Source organism: Petromyzon marinus, chromosome 64, assembly GCF_048934315.1.
Source record: "Petromyzon marinus isolate PM22_M1 ecotype Great Lakes invasive population chromosome 64, UKy_Petmar_22M1.pri1.0, whole genome shotgun sequence".
In the NCBI taxonomy this organism is placed as follows: domain Eukaryota; kingdom Metazoa; phylum Chordata; class Hyperoartia; order Petromyzontiformes; family Petromyzontidae; genus Petromyzon; species Petromyzon marinus.
The window spans coordinates 4,493,982-4,517,422 of NC_133730.1; the positions used below are offsets into that span (position 1 = coordinate 4,493,982).

At 49.9% G+C, this 23,441-nt stretch overlaps 2 protein-coding genes across 5 annotated transcripts in view; one reads left to right on the forward strand and one right to left on the reverse strand.

The window, feature by feature from the left end:
- PSMD1 (proteasome 26S subunit, non-ATPase 1) overlaps positions 1 to 18,282 on the forward strand; it is a 150,673-nt gene extending 132,391 nt beyond the window's left edge. The window contains exons 23-25 of one of the 4 annotated variants that reach the window (XM_032977669.2): positions 2,500 to 2,673; positions 11,974 to 12,127; positions 18,038 to 18,282. In XM_032977669.2, the coding sequence (XP_032833560.1) occupies positions 2,500 to 2,673; positions 11,974 to 12,120 (321 nt within the window). In that variant the 3' untranslated portion in view covers positions 12,121 to 12,127; positions 18,038 to 18,282. Of the gene's footprint in view, positions 1 to 2,499; positions 2,674 to 11,973; positions 12,128 to 13,003; positions 13,154 to 14,230; positions 14,568 to 18,037 lie in introns of those variants that run through there. The other 3 variants (XM_076054094.1, XM_076054095.1, XM_076054096.1) reach the window with 3 other exon arrangements.
- The window catches only part of SUCLA2 (succinate-CoA ligase ADP-forming subunit beta), a 32,918-nt gene continuing 27,740 nt past the window's right edge, over positions 18,264 to 23,441 (reverse strand). Inside the window, exons 9-11 of the mRNA XM_032977671.2 lie at positions 22,742 to 22,862; positions 22,060 to 22,148; positions 18,264 to 18,882 (exon numbers count right to left, since the gene is read on the reverse strand). Coding sequence (XP_032833562.1) covers positions 18,808 to 18,882; positions 22,060 to 22,148; positions 22,742 to 22,862 — 285 coding nt within the window. The 3' untranslated portion in view covers positions 18,264 to 18,807. The remainder of the gene's footprint in view (positions 18,883 to 22,059; positions 22,149 to 22,741; positions 22,863 to 23,441) is intronic.

Consider the following 23,441-nt stretch of genomic DNA (forward strand, 5'->3'; position numbering starts at 1 on the left):
GTTCAAAAGTAAATTCTGTACTGTTAATATTCTGCAGACATTTTCCCGATGAGATTTGAAGGTGGTCCAGAAGTTTGTTTTTTCACGTCTTGATTTATACATCAAAGTCTGACCGGGTTTCAATCTGTTGATTCGGGTCCTGTTTGGTAGTGGCATATCATCAACATCAAGCATTTTGTCGCTTGCGTAGGTTTACCGCGCAATTACTATATCGTTCAATTTCATTCGGTTTAAAATTATAAAATGAAACCTGTTCTCGTACTGCCATCTTCTGGGACACTTTGCAGCCCAACATAAAAAAAAAATTCAAAGTCCCGTTTAACAGTGCTGTGAACGGACAACGGACAAATGTGACGGACGGTACGCCCAAACCTTGCCGCCCCTCGGAACGTTCTAAGTTGGAGGATGCGATCGTGATGAACTTGAAGGAGGACCAGGTGCCGGCAATTACATTTTTTCATCGTTATAATTTTTGCGAAGCTCCTTGTGCAGTTTAACACATAGCACGCTTTCGCAACCAAGCGTACATTTTAACGTGTCGTTAAACCCGCCACCACCCGACACAGCCAATTAGTAAGGTTTATGCAGATTGGAAGTCCCAGTCATGTATTAACCCTTTGATTCCGATGATGTACGTGTACGTATAAAATAACTTTATTCGGTGCCGAGGCTCCCACAAGGCCATGCGGGTAGTCCGGCGTGTGGCACAGTTTTGGCGCCAGCGACCGTAGAGTGTGGTCATGTCTTGTTAAACAACGGCGTAACCACTACGCCTCTCGAAATAAAATTAACGCCGAACCGCTCGCGCGTTCCGAGATACCGCGGTGAACGGGACACCACCCTCCCCTGCTGCACACTTGCAGACGTCTCGGAGAGGGTTCATGAAGTTCTTTTGAAAAGCGAGCGGATTTACGTCCGGTCCGATCCTCGTCGGTCGTGAATGTGACTCCGTTGAGCTCTAAGCACAATGAATGAGCCCCTCCGCTGTGCATTTGCAAGAACTTTGCAGTAAAAAAAAAAAATCGTTCTGATATATTTTAAGGGGCAGTGATGAAGCGCCCCTCCGTTGTAATGTTTTTATTTGATTTATAATCTTTGATTTCTTTTATCTCCGTTACACAGGGGCTGAGCTGTGTACGGTCTTCAGCTTAAACATATTTTTACCAAGAGAAGCAGAGGGAACATTTACAATTATTCACGGTGGAAGTGGGGCAAGGTGGCTACAGAGATCAAAGTGTGCTGAGCTGACGACGGCTGAGATTACGCGGGTTGGATTCCAGTCCCCTCTGCCTGCGATTGAACCCGATTGCCGTGTGTTAGCGAGTTCCAGTATATATGGTCACCGATGACCGTAAAAAAAAAAAACGATAAAGAATCCAAATTAAGTGCAGAATTAAATTCTGTGTGACGTTTTATTTGTTGTTGCTTGGTGCCATCATCGGTGACCGGGCAGAGACCATGAACTCGCTTCACTGTGCGGATTCGAACCCAGGATCTCACTCGCGCTGCACGTTGACCTGAGAGTTATTTTTAATTCCACCACTGACGACGATTCCACGCTCGTGCAGAAACGGCCTACGCGCGGACCTGCAATGAGAGGAGACGTGCGAGTGGGCGGCCGTCTCATTGTGCACCGTCCCTCGCGCCAAGTGGCAATGTTCGCGTTGCTCCCCATACACGGTTGGCCGTGCGGGCGCAGCTTCTATGGCCGCAGTTCACCTGAGCTCATTAGAATTTAAAAGCTAAGCGGGATATGTTTTATTGAGCCCGGATAAAGCTCGAGGGTGCAACCGGCGTGCGTGCCGGGTTGTCGTTGTTTGTCGACTGCCAGCACCGCCGCGTGGTGCTCAGCAGAGGGCAGTGCAGCAAAAGCTCATTGTTTGGCCGTACTTCTACGCTCCCACGTCCGCGGCGTTAACCGCCTACACCAACTCGTACACTCGCCAGCACGGTTGACGTATGGTCAAACAGCAAGATGGGGCTGTGTGACTACACGGCCGTCGGGTTTTTCGCTCTCGCCAGCGGCTTTCGGCTGCTGCCATCGAACAAAAAACGGGTCACCGCATCGCGCGGCGCTTTCAGATGAGCTTCCGCGGTCATCTGGAACGCTCTCTTCCTTCCGACATTAGGAAGCCACTGAGAGCTGTGCACTTTTAAATTATCTCGATTGAAAACTCGTTTCTTTAGAATTGCTTTTTGTGTTTAGTTCGGTGTCTTTCCCCCCCCCGCACCTCCAATTAGCACGGGTGTCCACGTACGGTGTGAAAGAAATTCACCGTACATGCGTACACCTACACGCGCACCTGCAACTAGCACGGTTGGCTTGCGCAGGGCGCGAAAGAAGTTAAACGTTACGTACATTCCGACCGGAGTAAAGTGGGGGGCGGTGCGCCCACTCCGCGACCAGGCCGTTCCGTTATTCCGCGCGTCGCCCGCCCCCCCCCCTCCACGTCTGAAGCCGCCGTCTTCCCCCTCTCTTCCCTTGGGTTACCGCTCCAGGAGGAGGCCGAGAAGAAGGACGAAGATAAAGAGAAGGAGAAGGACAAGGAGGAAAAGAAGAAGAAGGAGCCTGAGCCGACGTCGGAGCAGCTGGAGAACCCGGCGCGCGTGATGCCAGCGCAGCTCAAAGTTCTCAGCATCGTCGAGGGCAGCCGCTACCAGCCCTTCAAGCAGGCGAGTGGCGGCATGTGTGAGCACTGTGTTCGTGTTTGTGTGAACCTGGCGTACGTGTGTGTGTGTGTGTGTCCCATCTCGGTCGGTCAACCGATGGCACCTGGTTCTGTCCCGTGACCTCTTGCCAGCGGGCGTTCCACACTTCACGTGGCCTTAAAGTGCGCACAGCCTGGCACAAGCGCCATGGTGACGTCGCCGCCACTTAGTGGTGCTGGCCAACCACCCCCTCGTGTACCATCCCGGCCTTCATAGGTGCTCGCGAACAGCACGTGCCCCAACGGTCTGCCAAGGCGATACTTTGTCTTTGTACATGCTGGCATACGCACACGCACGTGTGAAGGCTTGCGTATGTGTTCACACGCACGAGCAGACGTGTACGCATCGCGCGCGTCTGTGTTTGCCACGTAAAGTTGGCAAACACAGATGCTCGCGATGCCATGCGTGGGACACAATCGGCCGGGCGCTCACAGATTCACTTCTGGGCAATAAAATGCCCAGAAGTGAATCTGGATGTGGATGTACGGGACAACCACAGTTTTGCCACGGCGCTTATGCCATGCCGTGTTGCACTTTGCGGCGTGGTGAACTGCTCATAGCAGCCGCTCTTTGATGGAGACATACGTACATACACCCACACACGCACGCACACATACGTACATACACCCACACACGCACGCATACATACATACACCCACACACGCACACATACGTACATACACCCACACACGCACGCACACATACGTACATACACCCACACACGCACGCATACGTACATACACCCACACACGCACGCACACATACGTACATACACACACGCACGCATACGTACAGTACATACACCCACACACACACTCACACATACGTACATACACCCACACATGCACGCACACATACGTACATACACCAACACACGCACACATACGCGAACCAACGACCAGATCGGCCGGAATGCGCCCCATCTCATCGGATCATCGAGGCTAAGCAGGACAGATGGGCGACCACCACCGTGCATGAAACGGGCTTTGAAGGCGGCTGCTGCTGCTGTGGGACTACGTTGTCACGAGCGGGGACAGAACACCATCGTTGTACTTTACTGCGCTACGCTCCGTCTGCGCTCCACCCCATCGCCAAACCCCGGAAGCCACCAAGCACGGTTGATGGGCCTCCAAATAACCCCCCCGCGACCCCACGCGGTAGCGCAATCTCCCCGTCATCCAACGTACGCAATCACACATTACCCACACGCGATGCAGACGCGTAGCCCCGCGCTACGCGTACACATCACCCCCCCCCCCCCCCCCCCCCCGTTTGGCAAGCGCGGGCTTCGGGGATGCATTGTGAAAGGTGGATCGTAACTGACGAACAACGTCGGAGTTGATGCATGGACGCAGATTTATTTTGTCTATATTATTTTCATTCAACGCATTTATCAATCTATACGTGCGCTCGTGCGTCCTATTCATCCCACCGCGCGCAGCCTTTCCGCGCGTCTAATCGTGTCCGTTTCGGGCGCCCCCATCTCACATCTATATAGTCACTCGTGTGCTGCCATGCGCAAACGTAATATATGGCCGCTAATTTGTCAGTTCACACGACTGTAGCCACGCGTGCGTCTCTCGGCGTACTTATCTCTGCTCGTATTTAATACATTCGTCGCTTACATAGGTGGCCGGGGTGGTGGGGTGGGGGTTATCTTTTGGGGCATACAACAGATAGATATCATCGTCGTCCGCCACGATCAATCCAAACTTCTGCCACCTCTTGCGATCTTGCATTGCGAGACTGTAGATGGATATCGAGCGTTGGAATCGCTAGCGCACCAACGTGCATCACTTTTTTTACGCATTGCAGCGGACGGCGATGGCGTCGTACACTTCCTCGTGTTCGCGAGCAGATATACAAATCGGCAGTAACAATAATCAATATCGGCCCGCTTTTCCGAACTGAATCTGGTCGCGGAGGGCAGCGACTCCACCAAGGCCTTCCATCCTGACCTGTCCTCCCGGATCACCGGTCTCTCCTCGGCCAGGCGCGCCACCACCTGGTCTATCCAGCGCGGTCGAGGGCGGCCTCTGGGTATTTTGCCCGGAGGACGTAGCAATGATCACAGCACGTATTTCACAGAGACACCTCTTGTCAATCCACAGCTGGATGAGCTGCCTTTGCTCAAGCCGTGTCGGTCGTATGGGGGAGGGGGGGGGGCCGGGTTTGACCATACTTTACCATCCGCCTACCGCACGCGGCTTAATTGGCGCACGAATCGTGTTCTGTCGTCGTCAATTATTTTTGTTTTAGGGGCGTTTTCCCCAACTTGCCACCAGTTTCAGCTTGCGCAAGCGCGCCACTTAGAGGTCTCCTTCTAAGCGCGTTCATCGTACCAGACCTCGACATCGGAAGAGAACGCGGCGGACGTTCATCACCCCGCCGCAGCCTGCCGCAACGCCTGTGCTGTGGCCCACCACCACCAACCCCACGGCGACCAGCGCCGGTCGGGGGGGAGGGGGGGTTGGTGAAGTGATGTGAAAAGACCCACACGGCGGCTGGGGGGGGGAAGCCCTCCTCATCCAGCAGTGGATTGACAATGGGCACGTACGCGCAATTGGTGACGTCATCCTTTACCTCGAAAAGTATCAAAATCCTTGGACACTTTAGAACCGGCGGTTAATGCCGTGGGGTTACGTGCCCAGTCTCTTGATGACGCTTCGCGCGTAATTCGAGCGGATTAATTAAAAGTAGGGGGCATATAAAGAGAAATGCATGCTACAAATGGTCTGGGCATCTGCCAATTAAATTCTGTATTTTTTTTTTTGCACGCGAAATGTAAACCATCGCCTGCGTGTGTGCCTTTGCCGTGACGTGGGTGTCGCGGTATTAGCCGGTGGCGGTGGGGGGGGGGGCCCGGCGTTTAGCCGCGGGCGCGCGCACGTTGCTTAGTATTCACAGCCTAGCGCACGTTACGGCCACAGACTTGGTGGTAATCTGGCGTGAGAAATTGTAGATTAGGTGCCGGCGGCACGCTTGCGTGCCCGGCAGTGGTTTTTATTAGCAGCTACGGCAAAGCGGTAAAAACGGAATCTGAAACTCCCCCCCCCCCTCCACCCCACCCCCGCTTCCTTAAAGCGGTGTCATAAAAATTGTACGCTCGTACGTAGAACTTCTTTCGCCACCGTACGTAGCCAACCGTGCTAATTGGAGGTGCAGGGGAAGCACAACAAACTAAGCACAAACAGCAGGTCGACCGTAGACGTGGCATGGGTAGGCAAAGCGGCGAGCGGACACGGCCGTGTGTAGCGCTTTCGGATGCGTTTCTGTGGCCGTCTGGAATGCTCTTCCTTCCGATATTAGGAAGCCACTGGAGTTATGCACTTTTAAATCATCTAGATTTAAAAACTAATTTCTTTAGAACGGCTTTTTATGTTTAGTTTGTCCCCCCCCCCCGCCTCCGATTAGCGCAGTTGGCTACGTACGATGTGAAATAAGCTCAACATACATACGGACATCATCTTTTTTATTTTAATCGCTGATTTGGACAGAGCCGGTTGAAATTAAACCCCATGTACATATGCAGCTGTTTTTTTTTTATCTACTGATGGATGATGAGGGTCACCCCACTCCCTCACCCCCCCCCCCCATCCCCCCCAAGCCGGACGGGTAGTGGCAGTTATTTGACCGTACTTCACCGCGCTGGTCACTTGCATCTTGGTGAAGGTGGGGAGCATAGACTTTGGAGCAGAGTACAGCACAACAGACGTCGCCATACACTGCCCACCGCTGACAACGGAACCCCCACAAAAACCGACTGCAACCTGCGTTACGCACGGTGGTGGTGGTGGTGGTGGTGGCGGCGGCGGCGATCGCCCATTGAGGTACTATCCCAGGCCCAACGTTGCTAAGCTTCCATTGTGAATGATTTTCTCATGAGCCAAGAGGAAAAAAAAAAGTTCAGGGCAGAAAATACTTTTGCAGTTGTCATCTTTAATGAACACGGCCTTAAGACTGGGGGAAAAAAAAAAAGGTAACAAGGTCACATTTACAAGCGGCGGCTTCTTCCGAGCGAAGAGAGAGAGCGGCAGCGGACGGGCGACTTGACGGCCGAAGATGGCTTGACACACGGAAAAAAAACAACCGTGAAATGTGGGACCAAAACCAAATTACGAACGGTTGTTCACGGGCAGAACGTTCGGTAGTGAACCGACCGTGACGGCGTGACTCGCGGAAATCTGTTCCCGTTACTCCCACCCACCCCCCCCCCAGAGGTCTGGGATCGGCTCGGCCCATCGTTGTCCTCCTGCAGTCGATTATTCAATTTGCCACAGTAGGCACTTGTGCCTAGGACCTACTCATCCACCCACCCACTCACCCACTCAACCACCCACTCACCCACCCACTCACCCACTCACCCACCCACTCACCCACTCAATCACTCACCATCTCACTCACCATCTCACTCACCATCTCACTCACTCACCCGCTCACTATTTCACCCACTCGGTCACCCAGCCACTCAGTCACCCACCCACTCACCCACTCACTCACCCACTCATCCACTCCCTCACTCACCCACTCACTCATTCACCCACCCACTCATTCACCCACCCACTCACTCTTTCACCCACTCACTCATTCACCCACTCATTCACCCACTCACCCACTCACCCATTCATCCACTCACCCATTCATCCACTCACCCACTCACCCACCCACTCACCCACCCACTCACCCATTCATCCACTCACCTACCCACCAGGGCCGTATTACCCAAAAGGCCACAGTAGGCACTGTGCTTAAGGCCTACGAAAACTAAAGGGCGGTCGAAACAAAAAAATTGGACCATGTTTTTGTGTTTGTATGATGAAACAAATTTAACCAAGATATCAATTAAAATGAACAGCATCCTTTAGAATGTGTCATCCGATATAGTAATCATAGTCATCATAATCATAGTAAAATAGTAATATTCATAGTAAAAAATTGTTTCCATTTTCTTCAATTTCAAATTCAATCTGCTTATCTGCGGCACACAGCGCCCTCCCATAGAATGAGGGTACAGACTAAACAATGAATGTATCAGCAGTCACGACATCTGTCCAGCGGCTGCACGAAGTACCGCGTGAAACAAGTGGAGTGACGGCGGCGGGTAGTCGTAGTCGTGACATGGGGCAGCAGTAGCAGCCTGTAGGAAGTTATCACTCAAGGTCCTACAAAATAGAAGTGCCCTAGGGCCTACACGAACATTAATCCGGCCCTGTAGGCACTGCTTCAGGGCCTTCGGTGGAGCCCAGAGCAACGTGCCTTTTTTTGTTTAAGCGTGGAGACGCCGGAATTTTTTGACACTGAGAAAAACGTTGGTGACGGTCTCCGTTTTTTTAATTTTCTTATGCAGGGTGCTTCAATAAAAATGTGAACACTTCTGAGAATTTGCAACAGTACCACAAGAAGTTTTACCGCCTCCGGGGCTCTGGAGCCACCTGGAGATAATTCCAGGCGCGCGTTGACAACGATGGCGAACAAAGTGGAGACTCTTTTTGACTTTTTGAGGCTATTAACATTACACTCGTCATCATGTTACAGTGTAGTATTATCCGTCCTTTTCCATTAAAAACGATAGTCTCATGTGAGTGTTTACATTTTTTCTGAAGCACCCTGTACATCCGTTCTGAAGAAGGGCATTTAGCCACCAATATACGCCGATGTGCATCCTTGTTTTTTCGGTGTAAATGCAGTTCTCAACGCATGACGGTGGTAAAGTTTTCTAGCCAATCGCATTTTAGACGTTTTCTTATTCGAACATATATTTTTTTTACCGCTGCTAACATGTATTCGAAGCGAACATTGTATTTGAAGTTTAAAGAATACATTCGCGTGAGGAATTCATTCGGTTCTTTCTACGTAACACACCAGACGTGTTCAGAGCGTTCAACTGGTGATGAAAATTTACACGTTATCAATTGAAGCTCCGACTGCTTAAATTCGTACCCGGTGGATTTCGAAGGCATTTACTCGAGCACCTGTTTGCTATTTGGTGGATGCTGAAGACCCCATGACACATCACTCGTACAGCGTCCAATTACCTTTTCCTGCTGTTCCCGGGGCCCAAAATGACACGTGCGTAAATGAGATGTACAAATCACCAGTAACAATAATCATAACGCTTATTTCACGGGAACCCACTTGTCAATCCACCTTGTAGGTCGTATTGGGTGGGGGGGGGGTTGACCATACTTCACACTTCTTGGTGTATCGCATGATACAGCTGCTGCTCACCACAAGCTATAAGTGCTCTGATACGTGTGGCATTGTCCTTGTACTGGTCGCCTATTGGCGTTGTTCTCTGGTCTGACACAGGTGGTGAGACTAGGCCCTAAAGACGGCTGCTGTCTCTGGTGCAGGCCAATCAGTTTCAAAGACAGCGCATTTATTATCAGAGCCACGTGTTTGTTTGCATGTTCACCACAAGTACTGTGTGTGGTTAGTGCGAACTTGATTCCTTGCAAAGGGTATCTATTTTGTGTTTGAACATCTTAACACCTCCTGTTTTATTTCCAGAAAGGGTAAAACCTATGATTAACTTCTCGGTGTGCGTTGGTCAATTTGAACTTTTCCACTTGGTTTATTATGGTGCGAGGTTCTCATCTTCTGCCGGCCTGCCGCCCCGTAAAATCTCCGTTATTAAAGTGGGGATTTCGAACTCCTCTCACGATGGGATATGTTTTGTTATCGTTTCCTCTAGTTCATTCCCATTGTTTGTTATAATGACTTATGTTGTCAGCAGTTTGACTATTAACTCCCTCACCTGATATGCAGGAGGTCTCAGGGGTCCATCCTAACCCGGATGCCTGTAGATTTGGAGTTTGCACGTCTCTCTCGCCGTGGTCACGTGGATTTTTTCTCCGGGTCCTCTGGTTTTTCCCTCCACATTTATAAATATGCATTGATATTATTTAGATTATTTTGGTGCTATCAAGGTCCAAATGATGGGCCACTTTGTTGAGTTATCATTTGTGGCCAGGTCACTTCTGAAAAATAAGTTAATACCTCAGTGGGCTTTGCCTGGTAGGATGGTTCAGTGTTGTATTTGTTTGTGTTTGGGTGATTAGTTTACTTTATAATTTGCGCTACTATCATGTTTTTGTACTTTTGTAACATCTGTGAAAAAGAGCTTTATAGCTCATCGGATTCCTCCAGTATAAAAAATATATATTCTGATTCCGCAATGTCCAGGGCGGTTCAGACGTTTGCCCATCGCTGATATTGGCCGTGGCTCATAATCGTAGCGCAGTTTGCCTGCCACTCCACTACCACCACCACTCCGCCACTGATGCAAAAGAGTAGTTGGTCAATCTAAAAGTTTCCCCCCCCCACCGCCTTGCTTGGTCAAGTTCACAAACACACAGAGATTGGTCATCCATTTCGCTTAGACAGTGAGCATTCATTATTTAAGTCCCCCCCCCCCTTCTGATGAAGGCAACAGCCTCTCTGCTGGAGCCAAATACTCTAAACGCACGTCGATTCTAAAATGTGGAGGGAAAATCCGAAGGAACCCGGAGGGAAATCCGCGTTCTCCCCATGGCCGTGTGGTATTTTTCTCCGGGTCCTCCGGTTTATTTGCATTTAAAGAATCTGGCTGCTATAAATTTCCACGTGATGATAAGGCCACTTCGTTGAGCTAGCATTTGTGGCCGGGTCGCTTCTGAAAGAGCACTATTATAGCTCAGTAGGCCTTACCTGGTAAAATAAAAAAAAATTGTTTACAGTTTAATTTTTAATGTTCAGATGGCATCAACTTTGTTCACTCGTACAGCCCGGATGTTGAACAAAAGTTGTCTTGGCGAGAAGTAAGTAATATTGTGGCTCACGCTACCATTTGGCTCATGAAGTGGCCCCTAAATTTAGCAGCACTATACTGAAACTAAACATTTTTTTTTTTAATGTACCAGGTAAGGCCCCACTGAAATGTATAGAACTCTTTCAGAAGCGACCTGGCCATCGCAAATGATGGCTCAACAAAGCGGCTTCTCACGTGGACATTTATAGCAGCCAAATTACTCGGAACGCACGTCGATTCTAAAACGTGGAGGAAAAAAAAAACGGAGGACCAAGGGAAAAATCCACGCGACCAACGGCGGGAGATGGAACACAAACATCGATATACAGCAGCAGGCGTCGGGGTCGGGATTGAACCCGCGAGCTCCTGTGAACCAGGCGAGGTAGTTAACATCTCGCCACCGCCGCCTGAGCACGGCCGTTCTGCTATTTTAAACCGAACAAACTCTGCACCAACAAACGTCATCCCCGTCTGTGGCCGTCAACAGACGATTGCTCTGCGCGCGCGCCCGCCCGACTAGAGTACTGGGTCATGCTATGAGTGGCAGAGTTCTTTTGCAGGCAATTAAATTGTAAAAAACAAATACACGACGCATTGACCATAGATAAAAATAGAACTTGTAGGATGTTCAGATTCCTTCGCCTCCACTGAACCAATTGATTACGCGTTAAGCGTATTGCCTTTTCCGCAAATGAAACCTGGGCAATTGCAGCGGTGTGATTTCCGTTGTTTGATTTCAGTATGCAGTCTCAATGCCTTCCAGTCTGCTTCCATATCCGTTTGTCCCTCCGTTTGCCTGTTGACCCGGTCATTCTCTGAGCGTCTGTCTTTGGCATCATGTTCCTCTGTCCACTATACCTCCAGTTCTTTGTTGGTCTATCATTGATTCACCATGTAGTCTTTTTGCTTTCAAATATTGTTCCCCGTCTACCCTCTGTCTTTGTCCATCTACATGGCTATCCTGTCAGTTTCTCTACCCATCCCTCTCTCTCTTCGAGACTTTCCCCCTGTAAATATCTGTTCCTTTGTCGATGTGCATACATACAAAGGGTACCCGGAGAAGGTGGGTGGGTGAGATGTTATCTCCCTCGCGTGGTATGCAGGAGGTCGTGGGTTCGATCCCACCCCTTGACGCCTGCTGTATAATTTGGAGTTTGCATGTTCTCCCCGTGGTCGCGTGCATTCTTCCCTCCACATTTAGAAACATACGTTAGGATTATTTTGTCGACGAGAAATTTCCGTGTGACCAGGTCCCCGGGTCGCTTCTGAAAAAAAGAGCGAAGAGCTCGGTGGGCTTTACCTGGTCTATTACTGTATTCCTCTGTCCATCACTCTGTCCGTCCATCTGCCCTTCTTCTACCTGTTACGTCCTCTGTCCTGCCGGCTGCCCCTCTCCCTCTACCTTCGTCTGCCCGACTCTCCCGAGGGCCGTGTTTTACGATCCTCCCGTCGTCTGCCCGTCTGCGAACCCGCAGCTCTCCATCGGAGGCATCATCCTCCTGCGGGATCTGAGCGAGGACGCCGAGGAACTGGTGGACACGGTGGCGGCGCACGGCCCCAAGCTGGAGGAGGAGGAGAAGGAGCCGGACGCTCCCGAGCCCTTCGAATACGTGGACGAGTAGGCGTCCGGTGAGTGGTGGGGTGGCGCTCGCAGCGTCGACAGCAACGTTAGAAACGGCATGCATGCACGGTTGTGAGATGTTAATTACCTCGCCTGGTATGAAGGAGGTCGTGGGTTCGATTGCGACCCTTGACGCCTGCTGCTGTATATTTGGTGTTTGTGTGTCTCTCTCCCCGTGGTCGCGTGGATTTTTCTCTGGGTCCTCGGGTTTTTCCCTCCACGTTTAGAATCGACCTGCTCCTAAATAAGCCACTTCGTTGAGCTATCATTTGTGGGTCAGGTCACTTCTGAAAAATTAGCTACACAGCTCAGTGGACCTTACCTGGTAAAATAAAATAATTTAGTTTAACCGGTGATGTGGAGTTGTAAAGAAGGTCAATGTGACGAGGCCCACAATGTGATATTCGTGTTATATTGACCCAGGGAGTGATGTACGGTGTGCTGAGTAAACCCAGCCCTCAAGCAGGATTTGAACTCGCGTTTGTTGGGAGTGGAGCTCTGTCTCCACAGTGCCGCTCAGCCGGAGATAATTAGTTGGGAGAGGGTTTATACGAGGGGTGTACAGCAATGTTGGTCTCACATGCAGCTGGTTACATCCCCTAAAGTTTATAATAATACACCCAGGGAGGGCAATGTTTCCCCGCAACTGTCGCCGACAGTGCATGTACTCTTGAGCAACCGTGGAAACCTGTTCAGACGATTGCGTGGAGTGACCCGTTCTGTTTGTGAAGAAGTTTTATTCAAACAGTATCCTTCGATAGCCGCTGTAACCAACTCCTTTTGGAAGTTGTGATTCCAATTTATCCACGAGAGGGAGCAGCGGTCAGATTTGTCCAGATTTGGGTAACTCAATGTTTTTCCCCCCCACCCCACTACTGGAAAAGTCTGTGGCTATCCTCGGAGGTCAAGAGAGCTGACAATGCCGAGATCCTGGATTATAAGCCTCCCGATTTAATCTCGTTCCAGTCTCGCGAGTCGATGGGTTTCTCAGCTCAAGTCGCCAACGGCTGCACAATAAAAACCTTCACAGTAAATTTGATTCCATGCTTAATTTTTGTTTAAAAAATTCCAGCTTTCAGAATTAATATATCAGCTCGACTGTCATTTGATGAACCTCATTCTCATATGCAGGCCGAGTGGGAAAGTGCCTGCCTTCCACTGGAAGGAATCTCAGCGGCAGCTCTGTGATATCCACTTCCACAGGCCGTTATATAACCACAAAGCGCTGCACACTTCTCTGCGAGAGATCCGATTGAATACTTAATCCCTTGATGTGACACCGACGGTACAATTGATAGGGAATTTCATTTACGAAAGATGAAAGAATACTTTTCTTACAATGGAAAATGGTGCGGCAATGATTGCCCTGGCGCCAGGGGAGCTAGATGTAAACTACCTCGTCTGGTACGCGAGGTAGTTAACACGTGTATGTTTGGAGTTTGCATGTTTTCCCCGTGGTCGTGTGGATTTTACTCCTGGGCCCTCCCGGTTTTTCCCCTCCACATTTAGAATCAACGTGCGTTGAGAGAATTTGGCTGCAAAACATTTCCACGTGATAAGCCACTTCGTTGAGCTGTCATTTGTGGCCAGCTCACGTCTGAAACTGAGCTATACAGCTCAGCGGGCCTTACCTGGTCACATACATTGTTTAATAGTTTAATAAGCGTTGCTGCGTTGGTGGACATGCAAATTCCAGAGGATGACAAGGAAAACAATAATGCGCGAGATCGACGGAAAACACGATTCGGCACATAGCACCTCTGAATGCGCCTTGTGTAAAAAAAAATATTTTAAAAATGTGGTGCTTTCATTACCGTTTGGAGGCCGTGCGGAAGAGTAATGCGACGTTGCCGGCGCGCAGTAGCGTCGCCGTGCGTTGAGGGGCTTCCGCATGACGCGTGCGTGCGTATGGCGGCGTTCGAGGGACGTGGACGTACATTGAATACATCTTAAGTAAATGTCATTACAGCTAGAAATGACATCGGTAGATCCCGTGATATATATATTTATACATTTGTGTATTTGTTGTCGTGCAATTGGGGTCTTTTTTTGTTGGGCCGTTTTCAATTTGCCCACGTGTATTTTATTTTGCCCACCCCCAACCCCGCCAGTTTATATTTTCAGAAAGCCCTCGACTTTGGTGCTCTTTTTATCGTGCGAATTATTCCACGAAGGAACCCCGGGACGGCTCAAGAAATAAAACTACGGGGAGCGTCTTGTGAGGCCGAGCTCGGTGGCGGCGAGAGGCCGGAGGCGCACGGAGTCGAGAGACTCGGGGGGGGGGGGGGGGTGGGGGGGAACGTGCAGGCAGCCGAACCACGGCACGCAATAAAATGGGAATTTTGGCTTAAGGTGCCAGGCTGTGTCGTCAGTATCTAATCGAAACATTACAACTCTGCGCGTGCATTGTGAAATGTAAAAACCTTTATTTGCAACAACAACAAAAACCTATGTGTGGGACCTTTTAGTTTTCCCTTGAACGTGCTTTCCACTGAAGCCAAACTAAATGTTCTCAAATTGTCAGAGCTCCTAATGAGGCTGTTTATCAACGGAATCTGTGGGGAGATTTATACCATTTATATTGTGGCGTAGGGATTTAAGCAGCTGTGCCAAAGTTGTACGGTTATTTTTAGCATTCTGAAGAAACTTAAAATAAGTCGACGATTTATTTCCCTGCATTGTTTGAAAACGGGGCCACCGCGGCCAATACGTTTTGACGGTTTTCAGTTCCTGTCCATTATGCATACCCAGCGTATTGTTGAAGGGATTATAAAATTTTAATTTGCCGTGACCTCATTAAGATGCATATGCCCTTGGCCACGTTGAGTGAGTTTTACCTGGCACCATCGGTGAATAATTGTTTCTTGCGAAGAAAAGCAGAGAAAACAAAAACCAGCCCCCCTCACGAGTCCTCGCAAAACAACGAATCAAGAGTTTTCAAAGGAAACTCTTTACCCGCGAGCACTTTAGAGAGCGAGCGAGAGAGAGCGCCTGCCCATCGCTGTTAATTTTGGCAGCCATCGAAATTAATGTGGAGGCAGTGGGTGATTGGCTGCCAAGCGGCCCCGATTAATAATTCACGCGTTGCATAACAATTACATTATTTTTTCCAAAGACCAGAGCTCCCGTTAAGAAAAGATGAAATCACCTGCCCCTAATTAGCTCTGACTTACTGTGCCTAATTAGAGGCCATGTCTCAACACCAGTTCTGTGTTTCACATTGCTTGGCCCTTTCACCAACGCAATTAAAAAATAAACGTCCATTCCGAAGGAAGCCCCAAGCTGTGTTAATGTCTCCGCTGGTTTACAGCGCAGGCTTGCGGCAGGCAGCTGACCACAGTGACAGAATCATGGGCGGAGGGGGGGCGATGATGGGGGGGCGATCGTCCCTATTCCACCCCCCCGCCCCCTGGGAAGTTTCTAGATCCACCTCTGGCTCAGCACGTGGTGCCGGTCGGTTGTGGTGGTGCGGCAACATGTAATCCACTACGTTTGGGAAGTAAGATTTGGTGGATGCATACAAATTTTAGATTTCACCGTGGGCCTATAAGACAACTCATGCTGTTTGGGCTGCAAAGAAGCCGGGCGGGGATGGAGATGGAGAGCAGCACGTGGATGGAAAGTGACGCGACAGTTCTTATGACATTACACCAAATAGCCACGTTGGAATGCAGCGGTGGAGAATTACAGGATACAACAGGCCTCTTGCCAGCTCCATCGGGAGTCAAGCAATTTGTTTTTAAGTTTATCACCTAGCTCGTCATCTTGCATGCCTAAACACGTACCCCGCGCATTGCACGCCTCTTGTGGGTGTTTTTTTCTTTTCAATAAACGAGCAACTTGGGATTCAATTGTAGTGATCAGGAGTGTGCAGCTGGTGTTACTATTTTACCTGGGCCCACAGACCAGAAGAGGGCCAGGTGCTGGGTGAAAATTGTGAGCTCGATCCTGACCCCAACACCTGTACATGTGCAGTTTGTGTCTCTCTCTCATCATCACGGTGGCTCGGAGATGTTAACTACCTCGCCTGCTATGCAGGAGGTCGTGGGTGCAATCAGACCCTGACGCCTGCTGTATATTTGGAATTTGCATGTCTCCATTTCTCTCTCTGTGGTCACGTCGATTCTTCTCCGGGTCCTCCAGTTTTTCCCTCCACATTTAGAATCAGCTGTCACGCGTTTGAGAGTATTTTGATGCTAGAGATTTCCACGTGATGGGCCACTTCGTTGTCGTTTGTGGGCACGGTTGCTTCTGAAAAGACCAGCTCAGTGGGTCTTACAAAGTAAAATAATAGTTTAGTTTACGAAATGGGTTGTAGGAAATGGACCGGGGATGGGGGGCGGTGTTTAATTCCATTCCTTGCACGAGGATCCGTGCCGTTTAGTGCAGGGGAAACACGTCCTGACCCGCACAGTAGCCCTAATGTTCCATGGTATGCGCCCTTAATAATCTTTCACGCCGTGTGTTGATGTAATATTATTAATGCTTTGTGTCATTCCCAGGGCGAGAAAGATAACATTCTCGCACGGCTTAGAAAAGTTAAACTTGGCTTAAGTAATGACAGTGGCTGTCTGACCTCTATCGCTTGCAAATCTGTCATTGAAGCGGCGCGAGACGCGGAAAGCGGTGCAGGAAACCGCGGGCGTGCGTGCGCGCGAGCTGTCACGTGCCTCGAAAAAACAGAGGCTTTTGAAGGAAAAGGCGCTTAGGAGACGCCACGCCAGCGGCGCAGGGCAGGAGGAGAAGAGGGGTGGGGGAAAGCTTGATGAGTCACTTTAAGATGTTTTTTTCCTGTTCGTGTTTTTGTGTTTGTTGTGGTTGCACACGATTCAAGAGCCGAATAGCTCACAGGGCTATACCAAAATAAATAAACCGAAACTGAAAAAAAGGTGGTGGAAAGGACAAGTCGACGCGATGACTGGAGAAGAGGCACAGGAGCAATGTGGAGAAAGAACGCGTGTGAGCAGCGGACAGTTTTTATTCGTGTTAATCATTGATGCGTGTTAATAATTTCCACGTGTTATTCAACATAATGGGGAGGAGGAGGGGGGGGTCTTTATATTTGCTATGCGTGCACAAATGGGAACTTGAAAATTAGATTGGGTGCCTCTGTGGTACCTCGCTGGATATTCTTGCTGTGCTCGTCTACCCACTAGGCAAGGCTCGCAGACTCCCCAGACTTTTTTAGGAGAGGTCCCTGCCAGAGCTTTTGTGCAGTTGGTGCTGCCGTGTTGCTGCTTTGCGTGTAATTCCAATCGAGTCATTTGCAGGTTTAGCATTGGGATATTTTTGCCAATACCATTTAAGATTGTGTGGGGGGGGGGGGGTGTTATTGGCTATGGGAGGAAACCGAAGAACCCGTGCAGAACAAGGGGAGAACATACAAACCACACACACTGCAGAGTGAGGGGAGGTGGTGCCTGGATTTGTGTTTCCGAAGATCCAGTGTTGGTTTTGCACGGCCCTGAATTTGATCGACATCAACTGTGACGTGAATACATTTTTGCGCTGGATGTTGAACGACTTTCGCACTTAGCCAGCCGTGCCAATCGGAGGTTGCGGTCAGTATAAAAGGCACCCCAGTCAGGAATAGAACTCGAGCACCCTTCTTCCTCGCAATACAACGAATGAAAACGTTTTCAAATAAAACTCTTTACTCGAGAGTTAAAGAGCAAGGGTGTGCCCCCGCCCATCGCTATTAATTTGGGCAACGCCGCTAGGCGCAAGTGTCACCACAACCCACACGTATGATGCACATTCAGGATGTTGTAACATGCTCAACACGGTGACTGATGGACTTAGGAAATGTCTTGTCACTGGGTGGGGGAAGCTGCTACCGTCTGGATCGGGAACCCACTGTTACTTGGTGACAACAGCAATGCCCTTTCCCCCCCCCCACTCTCTCCTTTGTCTCGCAGATGACCGTGGAAGCTGGGAGGTCGCACCTTGCCACCACCACGAGTGTGTGATGGTGTGATCGATTCGAAGAATAATCTGCAAAAGTTTTTTTCTCTTCCGTTAAAGTTTTCTTTCTCAGTGTTCGTTCATTTTTACAACTTTAAACCCAAGTGTAAAAGATTGTTTTTTTTTCTTCTCTGGTTCAGTTTGTGTAACTTCGGAAATAACACAAATAAAATACGTAACTTCAGTCGGTGAGCCACCACTTTATGGTTTGAACGTTTCCTTGTTTCAAGTCACATTTTTCATTGGTTCACAACTTCAAAGGGGGGGGGGGGCAACAACCTTGGCCCAACACCACAAACAAACACACAGCGGCATTGTTCATTCCCATTCTCTTCAAGCACAACAAAGTGTCTTAACGTTGGGGGGAGGGGGAAGCCTTGCGCATACAGTATTTAACTCACGAATGACATGGCTTGGCAGGGAGAAAAAACTGAATTCACAAGAGCGTGCAATAACTTGTGCGGGGGGAAAGCAGCTGCTTTACCTGTGGCTACGTCTGATATTATTTTCCCGTTTAAGCACCCACCCAAGCGGCGGCGGGGTGGGGGAAACCACGTCTAATGAAATCCATTGCAGACCGCAAGAAATGTGTTTTACGTTTTCACTTTAGGACCCCCCAAAGGTTTATCGCAGACAGCGAAATAAATACAAACGAGTGGTCAGGGAGGCTTGTCTTAACAAGCTGTGTCAGGCAGGTTTAAATGTTAAACCGCGCCCGTCCGGTTTACAGAGGCAGCTGGAAATTTACATCCACGTTGGCTTGTCTGGCGATGGACACGATCTCGGACAACTTGACAACCTGCGAAGACAAAAGGGGGAGCAGGTTAAACACGGGTGTGGATTGTCGTTGGAGCCGTCTGAACCACCGCCCTCCTCCAGAGCCCACATCCGCTGCGCCCTCGACACGAGAGCTCCAAGATCTGCCCGAATCGTATCCTCACAAACGTCTCCCCGTGGTTGAAGGAGTTTTTGGAAACCATTCCAATACCTGTCTTGCTCTCCCCTTCCCCCCCCCCATCCTGTACACGTGCCTTACCCGGTGCAACATTTTTTTTGCCTCAATCTATCTACAACACTCGTATGTATGTTGAACTTCTTTCGCACCATCGTGCGTAGCCAACCGTGCTAATCGGAGGTGCGCAGCAGGGGGGGGGCACAACAAACTAGACACAAAGCAACTGCGACGTTCTTTTGCGGACTTGTGCTGCATTGCTTCTCCTGTCTTGCCACGACATTACCAACATCTATCGCTGACGAATATGTAATAGGGACATAGCACTCCCATATAAAATACCTTTTGAATTAAATGAAACACCGGGAACATTCGATTTTAGGCCATGTTCAGAAGCAAAACATCATTGACTGATTGTGACGAAATGAAAAACCGCACCTCCGATTAGCACGGTTGGCTACGTACGGTGCAAAAGAAGTTCAACGTACGACCATTTACAATCACGGCTTGAGGGTGGAGGTTTTTTTTTTTGCTGGATTATTTAAAAATGATCACACAAGCACACCAATACAACTTCTGTAAACAATCGCTTGCGGAAGAAAATCGTCCGGCTCGCGTAAAACGCGCCCGCAAACGAACGGGGCAAGCGAACGGTTAATTAACGCGTGCGTGCGTACGCACGCGCGTATATATAATCGCACGCAACGGCGTTCCCGCAAAAAATTCCGAGACAGATGCGCTCAGCCGCACAGCAGGTGCCGAAACACAATCTCTGAGATGGAGGAAGAGGAGGGCGGGGGGCAATAAGTAAACAAACTGCGGGTGGAATCGAAGGAGCCAAGATAGCGACGTTAGCAGCATAATCCATTTACAAACGGGACCCCCCCCCACCCCTTCCTTACGCCAAAACGAGTTTGTGCCCTGCCACTCCAATACATTTGCTTCTCCCCCCACCTCTCTCGTTCAAGGTATCGATACGCTCGACTGCGCGAGGGCGTTCGTGTTTTCGTGAACGGTCTCGCGGACGTCGGCGCTTGCGTACAGCGGCGAAAGTACAGCGGGGGATGCTGCTCTGGGAGCAAATGAGAAGTTGCAGTTGGGATCGACCCCCCCGGCCAACTGGGGAGAACCTCGCGGCAGATGAGAGGCTTCTGGCCGAGCAAAGCTACGCGAAGGAATAAAGACGACGGCCCCTTTTGAAGAAGAGATGAGAATCTTCGCCATCTACAACTCAAGAAAAGAATAGCGACGACGGAAAAAAAAACCACAACCACGTGCAACTGGGTGGTACGCGGGCGTACTAGTACGTACTGTATACCGATGTAATGTGTGTATAACATAGGTTCTGTTTGTAAAGTATCTATATGTTATACAAATTAAAGTCTCCGTTCCGTATACAAATCCCAAACAGGTTAAAGCTATTGCCGCCACCAAACTTTGCAGGGTTACCTTTTAAAACCCCACGGAAAACCTGAGAGCGACGTGCACGGAGGAGCCATCCAAACGGCACCCCCACACGCTCCCAGCAACGTCACCATCCCCAACCCAGCACATGATTAACCTGACCCCACACATCTGTAACAGCTACGGAATGACACCCCTCCTCCTCAAGTTAATATAACAATTTCCGTTAATTTCATCACACACAACACCCCGCTGTGGCGATTACAATTAACAACGGTCAACCTCCGTGAGCATGCCCGGCGTCTTTCTGTGGCGAGACAAACGGCACGGCATAATTCACGCTTCAATAAAACGAAATTTTCGCTGGCCGTAAGTTCCCGGGCAACGCCGGGGTATATCCTGCTAGTATGTTATACACGTGTGTCAGTGTGTGTGTGTGTACCGTACGTAGCCAACCGTGCTAATTGGAAGCTGTGATGCTTATGCCCCGTGTTGTCGACGGTTCAATGTTAACGTGCCATCCGTTATTAATGGACTACTGCTGTGTGTGGTGTAACCTCGGTGTGGTCTGGGACCGTTTGGTTGTTTCTGTTGCTTGCCCAAGATTGATAAATCGGACTTGTACAGGCGGCTTCAAAAAAATGTTAACACTTAAATTGGGTTATCATTTTTAAGGGAAAAACAACGGATAATTATAATACACTGTAACGTGATAACAAATGTGATGTTAATAGCTTAAAAAAAGTCAAAGAGTCTTCCACTTGTTCGCCATCATTGTCAACACGTGCCTGGAATCTTCTCCAGAGCCCGGAGGGCGGCACACTTCTCGTGGTATTGTTGGAAATTCTCTGAAGTGTTAATATTTTTTTGAAGCACCCGGTGTAATGAACGTAATTAATATTTATTTATGTTTCGTGACTTGCTTCCCCATCTCTCTATTTTGCACTCCCGTCGTGTTTTTGTATCGTTTGCTGTCGTAAGTTGGACTTGTGTGAAAGAGCTTCATTGCTCATCGGATTCCTCCTTCAGTCTAAAGTGAAAAGATTCTCATAAAGATTCTGAAGCCGTTGCCAGTCCCCCGTAAACGGGTCTCTACGGACGGCAGATAACCCGGTGAAAAAGTCGGAAACAAACGACGGCGGAGGAGGAGGAGAAATGGAGCACAAGAGACGGAGCAGAAGAGACGGAGCAGAAGAGACGGAGGGGGAGAGACGGAGGAGAGACGGAGGAGGAGGAGGAGGAGAGACGGAGGAGGAGAAATGGAGCAGAACAGACAGAGCAGAAGAGACGGAGGAGGAGAGACAGAGGAGAGACGGAGGAGGAGAGACGGAGGAGGAGAGACGGAGGAGGAGAGATGGAGGAGGAGAGATGGAGGAGGAGAGACGGAGGAGGAGAGACGGAGGAGGAGAGACGGAGGAGGAGAGACGGAGGAGGAGAGACGGAGGAGGAGAAGAGACGGAGGAGATGAGGAGGAGGAGATGAGGAGGAGATATGGAGGAGGAGAGACGGAGGAGGAGAGACGGAGGAGGAGAGACGGAGGAGATGAGGAGGAGGAGATGAGGAGATATGGAGGAGGAGGAGGAGAGACGGAGGAGGAGGAGAGACGGAGCGTTTCCTCACCATTTTAGCAGCTTCGTCCAGGTCGTCGCATGCCAGAATCTTCAGGCTGCTCGCCGCAATGATAGCCTTGGCGTCGTCCACTTGAGTTCCTGTGACATTGACCGAGTGGAGAATGGCACGCGCCCCCGTGTGAAGCACTCCCGCTGTCTCCCGCTCCCCCGGCGGCCGATTATTATCGCACGGGAATTTTGAATCCGTACTAAATTGTCGCGTACGGACAGTTGCAATTCACCACAAGTATGTGTGGTTAATGCAGACATGATTCCTTGCAAAAGATTTCAGTTTGATGTTCTAACATCTTAACACAACTGCTTTATTTCCAGAAAGGGTCAAACCTATTGTTATAGCTATCATAGAGTGGCGGTCGTGTCGCGACAGTTTTTCTCCGGTGAGTACACTTGTCTTTAATTACAAAGGCGCAACTACGCCTCTCCAAGTAAAATTAACGCTAACCGCTGGCGCATCCTGAGATTCAGCGGTGGACTTGCAGACGTCTCGGAACAGGAAAGGGGTTTTACGTTATTCCAAACAAATTTCAAACATATTTGGCGAGGGGATCTTTCGACCAAAATCACGTTAAACCAAAACCGCACCTATTTTCGCTTTTGATTATCCCCTTCCAACCGGAGTTTTAACGTTCAGTCGTCGATGTGAATCGCACGCGGCCCGAGAAGTCGCGTACCTTGCAAGCGAACGACGATTGGCACTCGCAGGTTGAGCTCCTTGGCTGCGGCGATGATGCCCTGCGCGATGATGTCGCAGCGCATGATCCCGCCGAAGATGTTCACCAGAATGGCCTGGACCTACGGGAGCCAAGGGTTAGGGTTGTGTAGGGGGGGGGGATGTGGGGAAAAAGTCACGGCAAGTTCAATTTGTTTGACCGGGTGACAACTCCACAGACCGGGATGGTCTAATTTTGCAAGAGTGACTCTGGGTAACGAGGCATGAACGTCGCGTGGCCGGGCGGCTGCAGGTTCCATACGAACCCCTTGCATAGGAGCCACGGCCAATCCACTGCTGGATGAAGGCCTCCAAGCTGGCATTATTCAGAGGTTGGGTTCATTTGTAGCGTAATGTACCCACGACGATTAAACGTTGCAAGTCCTTAACAAATGTTTAACGCCACCGAGTACTTCGACACCCAAGTCTCCGCGATCGCGTCGAATCCGGATACATTCTTGACGTCATCATCGTCGTCATCGTCATCCGTGACCGATCCACTGCTGGATGAAGGAGACCTCCCCCCTCCCCTCCCCTCCCCATCGCAAAATCTCACGGGTCCCGCAACGTAACGATCCGCCTAGCAGCTGCGCAATGCGCTCGACTTCGCAGTTCCATCTCGACGGTCGGATCTCCTCCCGGGACGAGTCTCCCTCCCCTTT